Source organism: Hemiscyllium ocellatum, chromosome 43 (genome assembly GCF_020745735.1).
Source record: "Hemiscyllium ocellatum isolate sHemOce1 chromosome 43, sHemOce1.pat.X.cur, whole genome shotgun sequence".
NCBI classification, from domain to species: Eukaryota; Metazoa; Chordata; class Chondrichthyes; order Orectolobiformes; family Hemiscylliidae; genus Hemiscyllium; species Hemiscyllium ocellatum.
This window is the reverse complement of record NC_083443.1, coordinates 17,160,427-17,177,094: the sequence shown is the minus strand read 5'-3', so window position 1 is coordinate 17,177,094 and position 16,668 is coordinate 17,160,427. Positions and strand designations below refer to the sequence as shown.

General features: G+C 40.5%; 1 protein-coding gene across 2 annotated transcripts in view; it reads left to right on the top strand.

Moving 5' to 3' along the window:
- The window catches only part of vstm4a (V-set and transmembrane domain containing 4a), a 68,112-nt gene that overhangs the window by 26,339 nt on the left and 25,105 nt on the right, over positions 1-16,668 (top strand). For both annotated transcript variants that reach the window (XM_060854314.1, XM_060854313.1), the window contains 4 exons: positions 6,163-6,231; positions 8,875-8,982; positions 9,104-9,137; positions 14,261-14,367. In XM_060854314.1, the coding sequence (XP_060710297.1) occupies positions 6,163-6,231; positions 8,875-8,982; positions 9,104-9,137; positions 14,261-14,367 (318 nt within the window). The remainder of the gene's footprint in view (positions 1-6,162; positions 6,232-8,874; positions 8,983-9,103; positions 9,138-14,260; positions 14,368-16,668) is intronic.

Genomic DNA, 16,668 nt, shown 5'->3' with positions numbered 1-16,668 from the left:
TCCTTGTGTTTTTAAAGTGAAGGGGCAATTGACCAGGCTCCATTGTGCTGAAGTTTGAATAATTCACTGGGGCTTTCTGTTTACCCTAACAGATAATACCTCCAGTCTAAGACTTTCATGTCATAAAAGAAAGGTATAGCTTAGGGGGTGCAGCCAGCTCTCCTGCTGTGCAATGCAGATCAGTTCAGAACTTTAGTCAGTTCAGTTGCAGCAGGGAATGTGTGAAGCAAGCTGATGATCTCTCTATCTCTCTCTCTCTCTCTCTCTCTCTCTCTCTCTCTCTCTAACTTCAAATGTGTAAGCTCTAGTTTGTTTTATTTTTTACTGTTTGTGCTTTGGGATGTGTGTGTGGATTGTTGCAAGTATTTTCAGAACAGCATCATTAAGTCAGATTTGTATAGGATACGTTATTCGTTACTCTGTTTTCTGTCCTTTGTATTTCATTCCGTGATTTTGTAAATACATTTGTTCATTAAAAACTTAGCAGTCAAACTAGCTACTTTTCTCTGGGAATATCCTCTGTACACCTAGGTAAAAGCAATTAGCAAAGTTATGGATATCTGCTTAAAAATGTTTTGAGGTGTTTGGCCGAGTCCATAACACTTATCTATTCCCTTCATAATTTTATAAGTTTCTATGAGCTTTCCCCTCACTCTCCTAAATTCCGATGAATATAATCCCAGTCTACTCAGTCTCTCCACATTAGCCAAACCTCTTAACTCTGGAATCAACCCAGTGAACATCCTCTGCACTCCCTCCAGTGCCAGTCCATCCTTTCTCAAGTAAGGAGACCAAAATTGCACACAGTACTCCAGGTGTGGCCTCACCAGCACTCTGTACAGCTGCAACATAATCTTCCTGCTTTTAAACTCAAACCCTTTAACAATGAAGCGTATCAATGTAAGACTTTTTCCTCAAGTATGTGAGTTTCTGCTTAAAGAAGCAAACGCTCAATCTTTATTAATGGTTTCACACAACCTTAATCATTATCTTCATTTTAATATATTGACTGTCAAGTCCTTATAAAAAGCCTCTTTTTTCTAACAGTATTAATTTATATTTTCTAAGTGGAAACATTAGCTACCCTTCAAAAAAAACCTGAAGTTTTTTGTGACACCGTGAGGACATGGAAGTTGCTATCTAAATGTAATTTTCTTCTTCTTAATTCAGCATGGCTTCAGATTTGTAAAATAAGTACTTTGCAGACTTTTCAAATGATCCTTCTGTGTTCCAAATGGTCAACATCAAGGAAAAGATTTCTTCCCACCCTTTAGCTTTGATCGGTCACATCTTCTATTTTAATTGTTTCTTCATCTTATTAATGGCCTGAATGGTTATCTTTTCCTTATTGGTCAACGATGCACTGGTTTTGGTGGCTGTCCTATTATGTTTGTCTAAGGTCAGCTTATGGACCCTCAGCAGCATTACTTTCACCAAGTTAATAGGATGGCATGGTGGTTCATTGGTTAGCACTGCTGCCTCACAGGGACCCTGGTTCAATTCCATCCTTGGGTGACTCTCTGAGTGAAGTTTACACATTCTCACCATGTCTGTGTGGGTTTCCTCCAGTACTGGGCTAATGGTAAGATTTTTGGTAGTGTAGATAAGCAGAGAGATCTCGGTGTCCAGGTATATAAATCCTTGAAAGTTGAAACCCAGGTTGATAGTGTTGTTAAGAAGGCATATGGTGTGATAGCCTTTTTTGCAGCTGTACAAAACTCTGGTGCGGCTACATTTGGAGTATTGCATACAGTTCTGGTCACTGCATTATAGGAAGGATGTGGAAACTTTGGAAAGGGTTCAGAGGAGATTTACTAGGATGTTACCTGGCATGGAGAGAAGGTCTTATGAGGAAAGGCTGAGGGACTCGAGGCTGGTTTCATTAGAGAGAAGAAGGTTGAGAGGTGACTTAATTGAGTCATATAAGATGATCAGAGGATTAGATAGGGTGGACAATGAGAGCCTTTTTCCTCAGATGGTGATGGCTAGCACGAGGGGACATAGCTTTAAATTGAGGGGTGATAGATATAGGACAGATGTCAGAGGTAGTTTCTTTACTCGGAGTAGTAGGGGCATAGAATGCACTGCCTGCAACAGTAATAGACTTTCCAACTTTAAGGGCATTTAAATAGTCATCAGATAGGCATATGAATGAGAATGGAACAGTGTAGGTTAGATGGGCTTCAGATTGGTTCCACAGGTCGGCATAACATCGAGGGCCAAAGGGCCTGTACTGCAAGATAATGTAGAAATATTCTAATTGGAAATGTTTGACTTATAAAGATAGGCTGGGACGTTTCTTTTCACAGGAGCACAGGAGATTGAGAGGTGATCTGATAGAAGTTTATAAGATAATAATAGGTGTAGGTAGAGTTAATGGTAGTTCTTTTTTCCCCCTAGGATGGGGGATTTAAAGAGTAGGGGGCACATTTTTAAGGTGAGAGGAGAGAGATTTTTTTAAAAAGCAAATATTTTATATAGAGCGTGGTTCACGTGTGGAATGAACCTCCAGAGAAAGTGATGGATAAGGGCACAATTACAACACTTCAAATAGATACATGATTGGAAGTGTGTGTGGGGGGGGATATGGGCCAGGAGCAGGCAGGTGAGAGTTGTATAGTTTGAGATTATGCTTGGCATGGATTGGTTTCCATGCTGTGTGACCCTATATGAGCCTATAATATCCATAGTTGGTCAAATTTCACAAAACCATGTTAACTCTTGCTGATTAACTTGAACTGATCAAAGTACACTGTTGCAGCTTTAATAATGCCTTCTAATATATTCCCTTTCCAGATGCTAAGTTACTATCTTGTAATTTCCTGCTTTCTGTCTGTCTCCCTTTTTTTTGAATACATTTGTTCTCTCTGTATTTAATGAGACCACCCTGAATAAAGGGAGTTTTGGAAAGTCAATGCACTGACTAGCTCAGTAGCCACTTCTATTAGATTCTGGGATGAAGTCACATCAGATCCCAAGCCCTTGTTCGCCCACAGCTCCAACAACTTTTTTAGTACGATTTCTCTGGCGATTGTGAGTTTACTGAGTTCATCTCTCCCTTCTGTTTCCTCATTTATCACTGTTTCTGGGTTGTTAGCTGTATCAAATGTGTAACTCATCTTCAACTCCTCTGCCATTATCTTGATTTTCATTATTAATTCTCCAGTCTCACTTTATTGTTCACTATTTTCAATTTTAAATATTTATAGAAACTCTTACTATCTGCTTTTATTTTTCTGGTTCTCTGCTCTAACAATTTTTTCACTCTTTGTTTTTAGTTATTATTGACTGCTTTTTATATTCTGTGCTATCATCTGACCTGCTACAATTATATGCTTTTCCTTACACCTCTAGTTAACTGTGGATGGTGGGTCTGTCCCTTGGAATTTTTATTACTCATTAGAATGTCTCTAATCTGTTTATCCTGAAATATATCCTTAAATAACTGTTAAAAATCAGAAAACACCAGGTTGTAGTCCAACAAGTTAATTTGGAAGCATTATAACCTGGTGTTGTGTGATTTTTTTAACTTTGTGCACCCCAGTCCAATACTGGCACGTCCAGGTCTTCAATATCTGCTAATGCATCTCTATTCACCTATGGTTTCCCTAATTTGCGAGTTCACGTCAGCCAGCTGGACTTTCAAGCTCTCTCAAATGTGGTGATTTGAATTTGAAATAGTACAAAAGACCTACTTGTCGCTCTCAACCTGATAGATTGTAAAATTCAGTCTTATTCTAGTTGCTACTACCTAGGGGTACCTCCACTGAGCAAATTCCTCAATCCTATCTTTTGTTGCACAATACAAGGACCTGCTGTTGGTCAGCTCCAGAACAGATTTGCTGAAGTATCTTAGACTTATAGAATCCCTTCAGTGTGGAAGCAGGCCATTCAACCCATTGAATCCACACCGACCCTCCAAAGGACATCCCATCCAGATCCAGACCCGTACCCTGTAACCCTACTTTTCCATGGCTTATCCACTTAGCCTGCATATCCCTGGAAACTACGGACAATTTAGCATTGTCAATCCACCTAACCTGCACATAGAGTCATAAAGATGTACAGTATGGAAACACACCCTTTGATTCAAATCGTCCATGCTAACCAGATATTCCAACCCAATCTAGTCGCATTTGCCAGCAGTTGGCCCAAATCCCTCCAAACCCTTCCTATTCATATACCCATCCAAATGCCTCTTAAATGTTGCAATTGTACGAGCCTCCACCATTTTCCCTGGCAGTTCATTCCATCCATGCACCACCGTCTGTGTGAAAAAGTTAGCCCGTAGGTGTCTTCTATGTCTTTCCTCTCTCACCCTAAACCCATGTCCTGTAGTTCTTGACTCCCCCACCCCAGGGAAAAGACTTTGTTCATTTACCCTATCCATGCCCCTCATGATTTTATAAACCTCATTAAGGTCACCCCTCAGCCTCCGACACTCCAGGGAAAACAGTGCCAGCCCATTCAGTCTCTCCCTAAAGCTCAAATTCTCCAACCCTGGCAACATCCTTGTAAATCTTTTCTGATCACTTTCAAGTTTCACAACATCCTTCTGATGTGAATGAGACCAGAATATTCCAAAAGTGGCCTAACCAACATCCTGTAGAGCTGCAACATGACCGCCCATCACCTGTACTCAATACACTGACCAATAAAGGGAAGCATACCAAACGTCGTCTTCACGATCCTATCTACCCATGACTCTACTTTCAAGGAACTATGAACCTGTACTCCAAGGTCTCTTTGTTCAGCTACACTCCCTGCTCTGATTTGCTTTTCTGAAATGAAGCACCTCACATTAAGCTCCATTTGCCATTCCTCAGCCCATTGGCTCATCTGATCAAGATCCCGTTGTAATCTGAGGTAACCTTCTTTGCTGTCCACAACAATTCCAATTTTGGTGTCATCTGCAAACTTACTAACTATCCCTCCAAATCGTTTATATAAATGACAAAACGTTGTGGACCCAGCACTGACTCTTGTGGCACTCCATTGGTCACAGGTCTCCAGTCTGAAAAGCAACCCTCCACCACCACCCTCTGTCTTCTATCTTCGAGCCAGTTCTGTATCCAAGTTGCTAGTTCTTTCTGTATTCCATGAGATCTAAGCTTGCTAACTGGTCTCCCACGGGGAACCTTGTCAAATGACTTATTGAAGTCTATATAGATCACATCCACCGCGCTGTCCTCATCATTCCTCTTCAAAAAAACTCAATCTAGTTCATTTTTGGGCGGTGAGAGGAAACAGGAGCACTCTGATGAAACCCACATCTTCACATTGACCATTTAATTCCTTTTGATATAGCAGAGAGAGGGAGCTTGTTTCTGTCAATTTTGTGTCCAAATTCCAGTTTCAAGATTCAATCTGTCCAAGTTGGGACCTACTGAGGAAACTGGCAACTTCCCTGGCTCTAAGAGACGAGAGTCAGACAATTGTGCTGGTTTAGGAGGTTTGTGCTTCTTTTCTTACATTCACAAGCATGAGTTGGCATCAGGTTTAGTAAAATCTAGCCAATGCATTTTAGGCGCAATTCCTAAATTTATCCAAAACAAAAAGTCCTATCTCAACTTATCCTGAACAAATGATAATTACTAAACATCATGGGGTGACCAATTCTCTGGAATTCTCCTGGAGTCGACAGAAATCAGATATTAATTGCCTACATAATTCCAAGAGATGGAAAAAGAAAGGAGACTGGTTAACAGTATCTTGAAGGGCAGGATGTGAGGAGATCTTTTGGAACCTATCCAGTCAGAGTTGGAAATCTGAGAGCAGCACCTGGCAAACTCTTCTGGAACCTTCCGTCACTGCCGTTTTGATTAATAATGAGTTATGCTGTGTTAACCTTTCTGCTTGAAACTGAAAATTTCAGGAGAAAATAATTATCATTAGCACCACTGCCTCACCAATATGTCCCGTGATCTTGCGAACAGTTCAACTCAGTAAAAGATCAATAAAACATCTTAGCCAAACCCTGATATGCACTGAGCGACTGATATTTGGTGACAATCTATGCAGGAGGCTGTCATTAAAATAAAGGAAAATCTCTTCAACTAAATAATGATAATACTTAAAATCTAACACTTGAAACTGCGTATTAAAGACTGACAAAAGGCTTCGTGAACCATCGCAAATAAGCAACATTTTTATCGCTTGCAGATCCAGTTCTGGAAACTTCCACTATATTGATTTCCAAGAATCCGAAGGAAGGAAGGACAATATTTGGAGGTAAAATTCTTTGCTGCGCCAAGTTAAATCCCTGAGCTCTGGAGCAGGGAAAACTATCATGCATGAGACGTTTTTTGAAAGATTGTATTTGGCACTTGAGATTAAGTAAAGTCTTCAGAATTGCTGACAATAAAATTAAAGACGGACTAATGAAGAGCAAGATTTGAGGCTATAGCAGAATATTGTTTCTTCTGTATATGGAATTACTAATATTGCAACCCATTCTCTGGGATGTACAGGTTGAAAACTCGAATAATGTGAGTAGTTTTGGTTTCATTACTTTTAAGGAAGGATATAAATGCATTGGAGATAGTTCAAAGGAGGTTTTCTAGATTGACACTTGTTGTTTGATGAGGAAAAATTGAACAGGCTGAGCTTGTTTCCCTTGGGACTTAGAGTGAGGGAGAACTTTACTGTAGGTTATGAGATCCTGAAAAGTCTTGACAAGATGGATGTGAAAAGGATCTTTCTTCTTATGGGCAGTGGAGGACTGGAGATCATTAGGCTCCCCTTTTTCGGACAGGGATGAGGAGAAACTTCCTGACAGTTTGAGTGACTTTGGAACTCTGTCTCAAGGCAGTGGAAGGTGGGATCTTTAAATATTTTTAAGGCAGAATGTTATGAACCAGACCAAACCCCCACCAAAGAGATGAAGATAGCCTCGACCCTAGCTTTTTCTTATGTTAAAGGCAAATGCCAGCCGTCACATTCTGGATGCAGTTCAATTGATCAAACTACCAATCTTGAAGCAAAACACACTTTATTCAAACACTATAGTTAAAATACAACAAAAAAGAAGAAATTGGAATAACATAACTATATTGGAAAACATAACAGAATAATAGCTTATTTAACTACCAAACTGTAACTGTCCCAATATAGTAACAGGTCACGAACGCACCCTTGGCAAAGACAAATTCAGTAAATTAGATTGTCTAACATATAACTCTACCCAGAGGAAAGAATATCAAGAAAAAATTCAGAGAGAGAGAGAGAGAGAGAGAGAGAGAGAGAGTAGCAGGAAGAGATGTCCTGCAGCTTGCAAACCCAGCTTCAAGACCCCAGTAAATGCTACCGAGAAACTAAAATAACAATCTTGATTCTGTGGGAGCTTGACCCCACCCATTCAGGCGGCTTCTATTGTTTCAACTTAAAGAAAAAGGTCTCACAAGCTGTTTACTTTATTAGTTTTGGAGCAGATCACTCTTTACCTCTCTCTCAAGCTTTCTTCATAAAAAACGAAACAGGACAAAATACGCCTCTTAAAGCCATCGTACCATCAGAAGAATAAGACTGATTTTTGCCAGGGAAGAGAATCAAGGATTAACAGGTGGAGCTGGGAATGTGGAATAATAAATTCAACCAGGTCAGTCATGGTCTTATTGAATAATAGAGCACATTCGATGAGCTGCATGACTTTGTCTGCTCTTCTGTCCAATGTAATATTGGATGCTGAAGCAGTTGCAGTTAGTTATGAGAGATGAGTAAAGTGTAATTGAAAGTCTTAAGGCTTTGAATGAAGAGAGGAGGTGCATAAGTATAGCAGAAGAGATCCTGAGTGTAAGACTAAGGCATGAATGAATATAGGGAGCAGCTGATGCAAAGGAGGTCAGAGATGGAAGAAGGGCGTTAACGTAATGAAGGTGAAGCAGAGATCAGAACCGATAAAACCATGGAGAGGTAAGTGAATGAGAGATGAAACTTTTTTCTTCCCTTGGTGCCTTGGATAGACAGCTCAGCTGGTGAGGACAGCAGTACACAAGGGCAGGATACTACAGGAAAGCACAGGATGTAGGCAGCTTTGTTATGGCAACTTGGAGTTTATGAAGGGTGGAACATTAAACCCACACAATAGAAGTCCTTTAATCCATGTTTCTTAGGGATGATTGACACAGGGAAGGGTGTAGAAAACGTGTGTATATGATATACAAAGGCTGAAGGAAATGGCCAATTAGCCAAATCTTTAAGCGCCTTCTAAAAACAAAAATATTTCCTTCTTCCTCAATGTAGTTATGTAAGTTTACATCAGACTCCAGGTCCAGTGCTCTTCTTCAGTAAGTGCATCTTAATGGACGTTCTCTCATACAGTAAAAAAAAACTTTTTATATTTGTCTAGTGTCAATATCAGTCATGATTCAGGCTATGATGCTGTCATCTCTTAGTCAGAAAATTGTCTGTTCAATTCCCTGCCAGAGATGTAAAGCTCCTAACCTAGCCTGAGAAATCTGTGCAATTCTGAACGTGTGCTGTTTGGTCTGAATTTACAAACCAGGGGTTACACCAGTTTGGTTTCTGACCCTGTTCTATCATTCATTATGTAGGGGTTTGCTGTAAAGTCTCTTGCTTTGCGACTGTGACTACACTTGAAAAATATTGGATTGGCTGTAAAGAGCTTTGACACATTCTGAGAGCCCAAATTTATATAGTACCTTTTTATATGTGAATTTGCAATCGGCCAAAATAGTTTCAATAATTATACTTTATTATGAACTCAAGTCATAAAGGAATATCACTAAATCTCACAGACTAAAGAAGATCATTCCTGTTTCTATGTTTTTGCCAACAGGAAATTTACTTGCAAAAGCATTGACTGTTGTAATTTAGAGGAATCCTGCATCTGTTAATGTTTATGCCTTGTTTCAGATCTGTATCTTTATGTAACATTGGTGTGCTCCCTGGGGATTATATCGATGATGCTTTTCGCAGCCATTATCATTTGTCAGACTTTGAAAAACAGGAAGAAAACAAAAGGTGATAACCCAAAATATAAAGTTGATACTTTTATATGTCTCCTTTTTGTCAGGCAACATCTAATTTATCTGGTTTTGTTGTGTTGGTTCTGAGCTTAATTGTTTTTGCATTTCTTTTGCAGGGAGAAAATATTTGACAAAGGGTCCCAATAGCAGGTATTTCCTCTTTGTAAATCCGTGGTGAATTTTGTCAATTCTTTTTTGCTCACTCAGCGGCCCTTTGTCAACTCCAAGCTCCACCTGGTCAGATGTGTTGCTGGGGAAGGACTCTTCCTACCCTAGCATTGTGGCTCAGTGGTTAGCACTGCTGCCTCACAGTGCCAGGGACTTGAGTTTGGTTCCAACCTCGGTGGCTCAGTGGTTAGCATTACTGCCTCACAGCACCAGGGACCCTAGTTAGATTCCAACCTCAGGTGCCTGTCTGTGTGGAGAAATTCTCCCCATGTCTTCGTGGGTTTCCTCCCACAATCCAAAAGTGTGCAGGTTAGGTAAATTAGCCATGCAAAGTTGCTCATAGTGTTCAGGGATATGTAGGGTAAATGCATCAGTTGGGGGTAAATGTAGGATAGTAGGGTAAGGGAATGGGTCTGGGTGGGTTACTCTTTGGAGGATCAGTGTGGACTTGTTGGGCTGAAGGGCCTGTTTCCACACTGTAGGGATTCTATATTGCACCAGAGCCTTATCTGCTGCAAAACCTCCCCACCTTCCCATTCACAAGTATAGCCGTTTGTATATCTTACCTGCAGCATTCATTTGTGTGAGAGAGACCACTGTACAGTAAGGAATTGTTGCCTGCTATGCATTAAGAGTCAGTCTACCGACTTGTACTTTTTTGTTTCACTCTGGGCCCTTGAAGGTTAATCTAGTCCATTGATCTGGATTTGAATCCAGCTTCCAGTTTTAAAACAGCCTCTGTTTTTGAAGGTTGTCATTCAAAGTACCTCAGGCATCCCCTTTTCCAGAAGTGAAGTTATTCAGAGTTGTTCCCTCCAAAAGTAACAAAGAGAGAGCCACTGGTCAAAATAGCCTTGGAAGAACTCAAATCTTTCTACAAAAGAATGTCAGCCTATGGAAATCAGAGCTAATATTTTGACAAGCTACTGTACCTTTATCTGTTGCTACTGTACATGCTAAGATTATTGGAGTTTTATGGTTGAGGTAAATAGACTTTTATTGGATTGGGGTTTGAACAGAATTGGAACTAGTGCAGACAGAGCTGAGCTATAGACTGCACGTAGCTTTACTGATATAGGAACAGGAGTGGACCATTCAGCCCGTCGAGCCTGTTCCATCATACAATGAGATCATAGCTGATCTGTGGGCTAACTCCATAGATCTGCATTTGGCCAACATGCCTTATACCTTTTTGCTTAACAAAACTTACCTATTGCACACTTAAAATTAACAACTGATCCAGTACCCATCATCATTTGTGGAAGAGAGTTCCAAACATCTATTACCCTTTGTGTATAGAAGTGCTTCTAACGTCTCTCCTCAATGGTCTGACCCTAACTCTCAAACAAGGCCCCTTAGTTCTGGAATCCCCAACCAATAGAAATAGTTTATCATTATCTACGCTTACTTTTCCTGTTAAGATGTTGAAGATATTGATCAGATCACCATTTAATTTCTAAATTCTGGAGAAAACAGGCTTACTTTGAGCATTCTCACCTCATAACGTAACCCCTGAAGTCCAGGTACCATTGTTATAAATCTACATGGTACTCCCTTCCAATATATGCTTTCTAAGGTGTGGTGCCCAGATCTGCTCACAGTGTTAATGACTGAGAAAATGTAAGGAAATGAATAGTCTACTCTTGTTCCTGTGTTTGATAAATTTTGATTAAAATCCAACTGGACTTTAATGTGAGGGGTTAAAACCTGCTTTGTGTTGGTTTGCAGGAACTGAGTCAATTTAACCTTCAATGGAATCAAACTGCAATACTAGCTTGACCATGAGCTTGGGAAGAGAAAGGTTTTAGAAACTGTGGGGCCAATCTTATGCTGCATATTAAATTACTGAGGAATCGCATGGAATTTTATCTTGCTGTCCCTGAACAGAACTAATCTCACATAAAGTGAAGTAGTTGTCTTCCTTGGTGCCAGGATACAGACATGTTTTTCAATAGTTGGTTAAGATCCACTTGGTATATTTAATACATTTGTCTTATAAAGGTGCAAGAGATTTGTGTGCGTTGCTCTGTCTTGTCGTGTGGACAATTGGGGAATACTTTACAGCTTGCAGAAAGTAAATAATGGCCTTTTCTGTAATTAGCATATTTATTTTATTTAGGCTTTCATTAAGATTATCACTTTGACTAGGACAGAAATTAATTTTCTAAATTGGACAAAACTTTTATTAACCAAAATTGGGTGAAGCTCTATCAAATAAACAGTGCTTATTTCTGTTAGTTATTTATACACATGCAGTGTTGTTTTGCCAAGAGTAGACCATAAAGAGCTTGTTCTCCTTGTTTAGAATAGACATGCCCCCTGATGGTACACGGTGGTAATGTCACCGGGGTAATTAACCAAAGATCCAAACTAATTCTCTGGAGGTATGGGTAAGAATCCCACTCTGAAAGCTGTTGGAATTTAATCTCAATTAATAATCTCAATAACTGCTATCAGGAAACCATTATTAATTACCATCACAATCCATCTCGTGCACGAACGTCCTTTTGGGAAGGAAATCAGTTGTCCAAACTTGGTCTGTTCTATATGTGACTCCAGTTATGGTTGACTTACATTGTCTTTTCAAAATGGTTGAGAAACCAAGCTCAGTTCCAGGCAATGAGGGATGGGGAAAAGCTTATGATGTAGAGAGGTAGCATGGACAGACAATTAGATGGATAACAGCAAACATAAATGCATCAGGTTATAAGAAGTGTTATTGCCACAGGGATTGGTACTGTGGTCTCATGAAGAGATGGAAGGTATGGTCCCCAGATTTGCTAACAAAATATAAATAGGAATGTAATTGTCTTAATGCATGAATCACAAAAAAGTTGGTTTGCAGGTGCAGCAGAGAATTAAGAAGGCAAATGGAATATTGTTCTTTGTTGCTAGAGGAATGGAGTTTAAAAACAGGGAGGGTATGCTGCAGGTGTATAGGGCATTGGTGAGGCCACACCTGAAGTACTGTGGTACAGTTTTGGTCTTCTTCCTTGGGAAAGGATGTACTGGCACTGGAGGGTGTACAGAGGAAGTGATTCTGGAGTTGAAAGGGTTGGCTTATGAGGAGAGATTGAGTAGACAGACTATACTCAGTGGAATTTCGAAGAATGAGGGGGGGATCTTAGAGAAACATATACAATTATGAAGGGAGTAGAAAAGATAGAAGCAGGGAGATTGAAACTGGTCAAGCTAGAATTAGGGGGCATAGCCTCAAAATAATGGGGAGTAGATTTAAGACAGAGTTGTGGAGGAACTTCATCCAAAGGGTTATGTAGAATGCCCTGTCCAGTGACGCAGTTGAGGCTACCTCATTGAATGTTTTTTAAGGCAAAGATAGATTTGATGAACAGTAAAAGAATTAAGGGTTATGATGAGCGGGTGGGTAAGTGGAGCTAGTACATTAAAAAAAATCAGCCTTGATCTTACTGAATGGCTGCATACTTATGGTCTCATGTCGTGAAGATTAGATTAGACTTACAATGTGGAAACAGGCCCTTCGGCCCAACAAGTCCACACCGACCCGCCGAAGCGCAACCCACCCATACCCCTACATTTACCCCTTACCTAACACTACGGGCAATTTAGCTTGACCAATTCACCTGACCCACACATCTTTGTGACTGTGGGAGGAAACCGGAGCACCCGGAGGAAACCCACGCAGACACGGGGAGAATGTGCAAACTCCACACAGTCAGTCACCTGAGTCGGAGGGTACAATATGTTAAATTGAACGGCAAAGGTTGGAAAATGAAGTATAGAGTGAGAAAATGTGAAATTGCCTCATTTGACAGAAAGATTAAAAAGGAACTGATTGTGTAAATGGTGAGAGGTTGCAGAGCTTTGAAATACAATGGACTCTGATGTCCTTGTCTATGAATCTCACAAGTTTAATATGTAGCTATAGCAATTAATTAGTGATGCTAATAGAAAACTACTATTTATCTCAAGAGGATTTGAATATTAAAACTAAGGAGGTTATGATTTAGTTATACAGGACACATCTGGAGAATGAACTGTGCATATGTTGGTCACCTTATCTATGGAAAAATGTAGACGCATTGGAGGTAGTTCAGAGAAGGTTTACAGATAACAACCTGATATGGGTAGGATTGCCTTTTGAGGACAGACTCGACTTGTATCTGCTAGAGTTTAGAAGAATAAGTGATGACTTCATTGAGTCAAAGGTACCTGAAGTGTCTTCACAGGGTAAATGTTGAGAGGATGTTTCCTCTTATAGAGTCACACCACACAGAAACCATCCTTTTGGTCCAACCAATCCATAATCCCAAACTAAACTAAGTTCGCCTGCCTGCTCCTGGCCCATTTTCCCTCTAAAGCTTTCCTACTTCTATACTTATTTCAGAGTCTTTTAAACATTGTAACTTTACCCATATCCACCACTTCCTCTGGAAGTCATTCCACATGCGAACTATCCTCTGTGTAAAACATTTTCTCCTCATGTCTTTTTTAAATCTCTCTCCTTTGATCTTGAAAATGTCCCCCCCAGTCTAGAGATCTTCCACCTCAGGGAAAAGACACCTCACATTAATCCTATCTATCCCCCTCATGATTTTATACACCTCAACCTCCTCCAGTGAAAAAACTCAAGCCTTCCATACTTGGCAACATCACGATATAGAACTAGAGCTCACTGTTTAGGAAGCAGGGGCCACTTACTTATAACAGAGATGAGGTCCATATTTCTCAGTCTTTGGAACTCTCTTCCTGAAAACAGCGTCCTTTGAATATTTTTAAGGATTGTTGTTGAGCATAGGGGTGAAAGAGTCTTTGGGAAAGTTAATTTACAACTAAATCAGCTTTGATTTTATTGATTGGCAGAGCAAGTTCAAGAGGTTGAATTGCCTGCTCCTGCTTCTCACTAAATGTAACAAGCTCTTGCCTCAACAACAACACTCACACACCCCCACTCAACAAGAAAAACAATCTGAATGACAGAGGGGGCTGGTAAGGACTGCACTTGGCCAAATAAGCCACTTTCTAATGGCTGAGCTCAAATCAGCAGCTTGTTATCTCTTCATGTAGAGGTTGAATGATGAGAATGAACCACTTGGCATTCAGAATAACAGTTTTGTGTTTTGCAGTTCAGGAGAAACGGTGATGAGTACGGGAAGCACGTCACTCCTACAACCCAAATCGGAAAAGAAAAAGATTGTAGTGCAAGACCCGCCACCTCCAATTCCAGTTAAAAGTAGGTTTGTTTCAGCTGATCATACACTGTGCAATTTAAACTTAAAACCATATTGCTCCAGCCTAATTGTCATTTTGGATGTAGGTTTGTTCGCTGAGCTGAAAGGTTCATTTCAAGACATTTTTTTTACCCTACTAGGTAACATCTTCAGTGGGCCTCACGCGAAGCAACGCTGAAAATTCCTGCTTTCTATTTATATGTTCGGGGTTCTTTGGGTTGGTGATGCCATTTCCTGTGGTGATGTTATTTCCTGTGGTGAAGTCACTTCATGTTCCTTTTCTCAGGGGTGGTAGATGGGTTCTAATGCAATGTGTTTGTTGATAGAGTTCCGGTTAGAATGCCATGCTTCTAGGAATTCTCATTCATGTCTTTGTTTGGCTTGTCCTAGGATGGATATGTTGTCCCTGTCAAAGTGGTGTCCTTCCTCATCTGTATGTAAGGATACTAGTGAGAGAGGGTCATGTCTTTTTGTGGCAAGTTGGTGTTGATGTAGAATTTTCGAGTAAAAAATGAGGTCTGCAGATGCTGGAGATCACAGCTGCAAATGTGTTGCTGGTCAAAGCACAGCAGGTTAGGCAGCATCTCAGGAATAGAGAATTCATTTCTACTCACTTTCTCTCTGTGAAACTTTGAGCAAATTATTTACTGAGTTTCTCTGACAATAGCAAATCTACAGTTAGATACTATTTTTAATGAAGGATAGTGTCATGGTGCTCAACATAACAATTGTGATTTTGCTTTAGAAATATTCCATTGGTGGTGAAATGATTTGAGATATGTGTAAGATAGGAAATGTGTGAACAACCTGAGGTGGCAAAGTGGCACACTGGTTAGCACTGCTGCCTCACAGAGCTCAGGGCCTCAGTTCGATTCCAGCCTTGGGTAACTTTCTTTGTGGAACAAAGAGCATTACAGTGCAGGAGCAGGCCCTTCGGCCCTCCAATCCAGATCCTCTATCTAAACCTGCTGTCTATTTTCTAAGGATCCTTCTTAAATAAGGGGACAACATTAGCAATTCTCCAGTCTTCTGGGACCTCCCCTATTTTCAAAGATCCTGCAAAGATATCTGTTAAAGCCCCAGCTAGTTCCTCTGTCACTTCCCTCATTAGTCTGGGATAGATTCCATCTGGTCCTGAGGACCTGTCCAGTTTAATGCCTTTTAGAAAACACAACACTTCCTCCCTCTTTATTCCAACTTGACCTAGAGTAATCAAACATTTATCCCTAACCTCAACATCCACCACATCCCTTTACCGGTGCAAAGTACTCATTAAGAATCTCACCCATTTTCTCTGACTCCACGCATATCGTTCTCCTTTGTCCTTGAGTCGGCCAATCCTTTCCTTCATTACCCTCTTGCTCCTTATATATGAATAAAAAGCTTTAGGGTTTTCCTTAACCCTGCATGCACATTCTCCCTGTGTCTATGTGGGTTTCCTTTGGGTGCTCCGGTTTCCTTCCACAGTCTAAAGATGTGCAGGTTAGGTGGATTGGCTGTGCTAAATTGCCCATAGTGTTCAGGGAGGTGTAGCTAAGTGGATCAGCCATGGGGAACGTGAGATTATAGGGATTGGGTAGGGAAGTAGGTCTGGGTGGTTTGAGCTTTGTCGGGTCAGTGTGGACTTGATGGGCCAATTGGCTTGCTCCTACACTGTAGGGATCGATAATTCTATTCACCCAGATAGGCCCCATTGCCAATCTTGAGTGAGCTGATTTCAGTCATGGTAGCAAAAAGGACATGTTCATTTCCCTCTCGGTAACTTTGGCTGGGTCCTCCACATTGTGTGGACCTCTGGTGAAAGCAAGACTTGACTGGGGTGAATAAAAATAAAATACTGTGGATGCTGGAGCAAGCTGGGCATAAAGACAAATCGCTAGAGAAACTCAGCAAGTCTGGCACATCTGTGGAGAGAGAAACAGTGGAGTCCAATTGCTGTTCTTTGGAAATAATGACTGAGTAAAGGCAGTAATTTACTCCTATGAGCTGAATTGGAAAAAGAATCAGTGAATTGACTCAATTGAATATGGTTGTGGTTGAATATGTCCAGACTCTCACTGAGGCATTGACCATTTGGCTGAGTTATGAGAATATTAACAGCAGTTTGTCCATAACGCTAAGAGATGATTGTCAGCAAATATAGAAATGGCACTGAGTTTATGTAAGACAGGCTAACCAAACTAGGAGTCGAGCCCAATCCTTTTGAGAACAATGACATTTTCCTGTTGATTCTACAAGGCACTTGAAAACGTAACATTTTGAGATGGGAACAATTCTATCACTTTCCAAAGTATTTGCCAGTG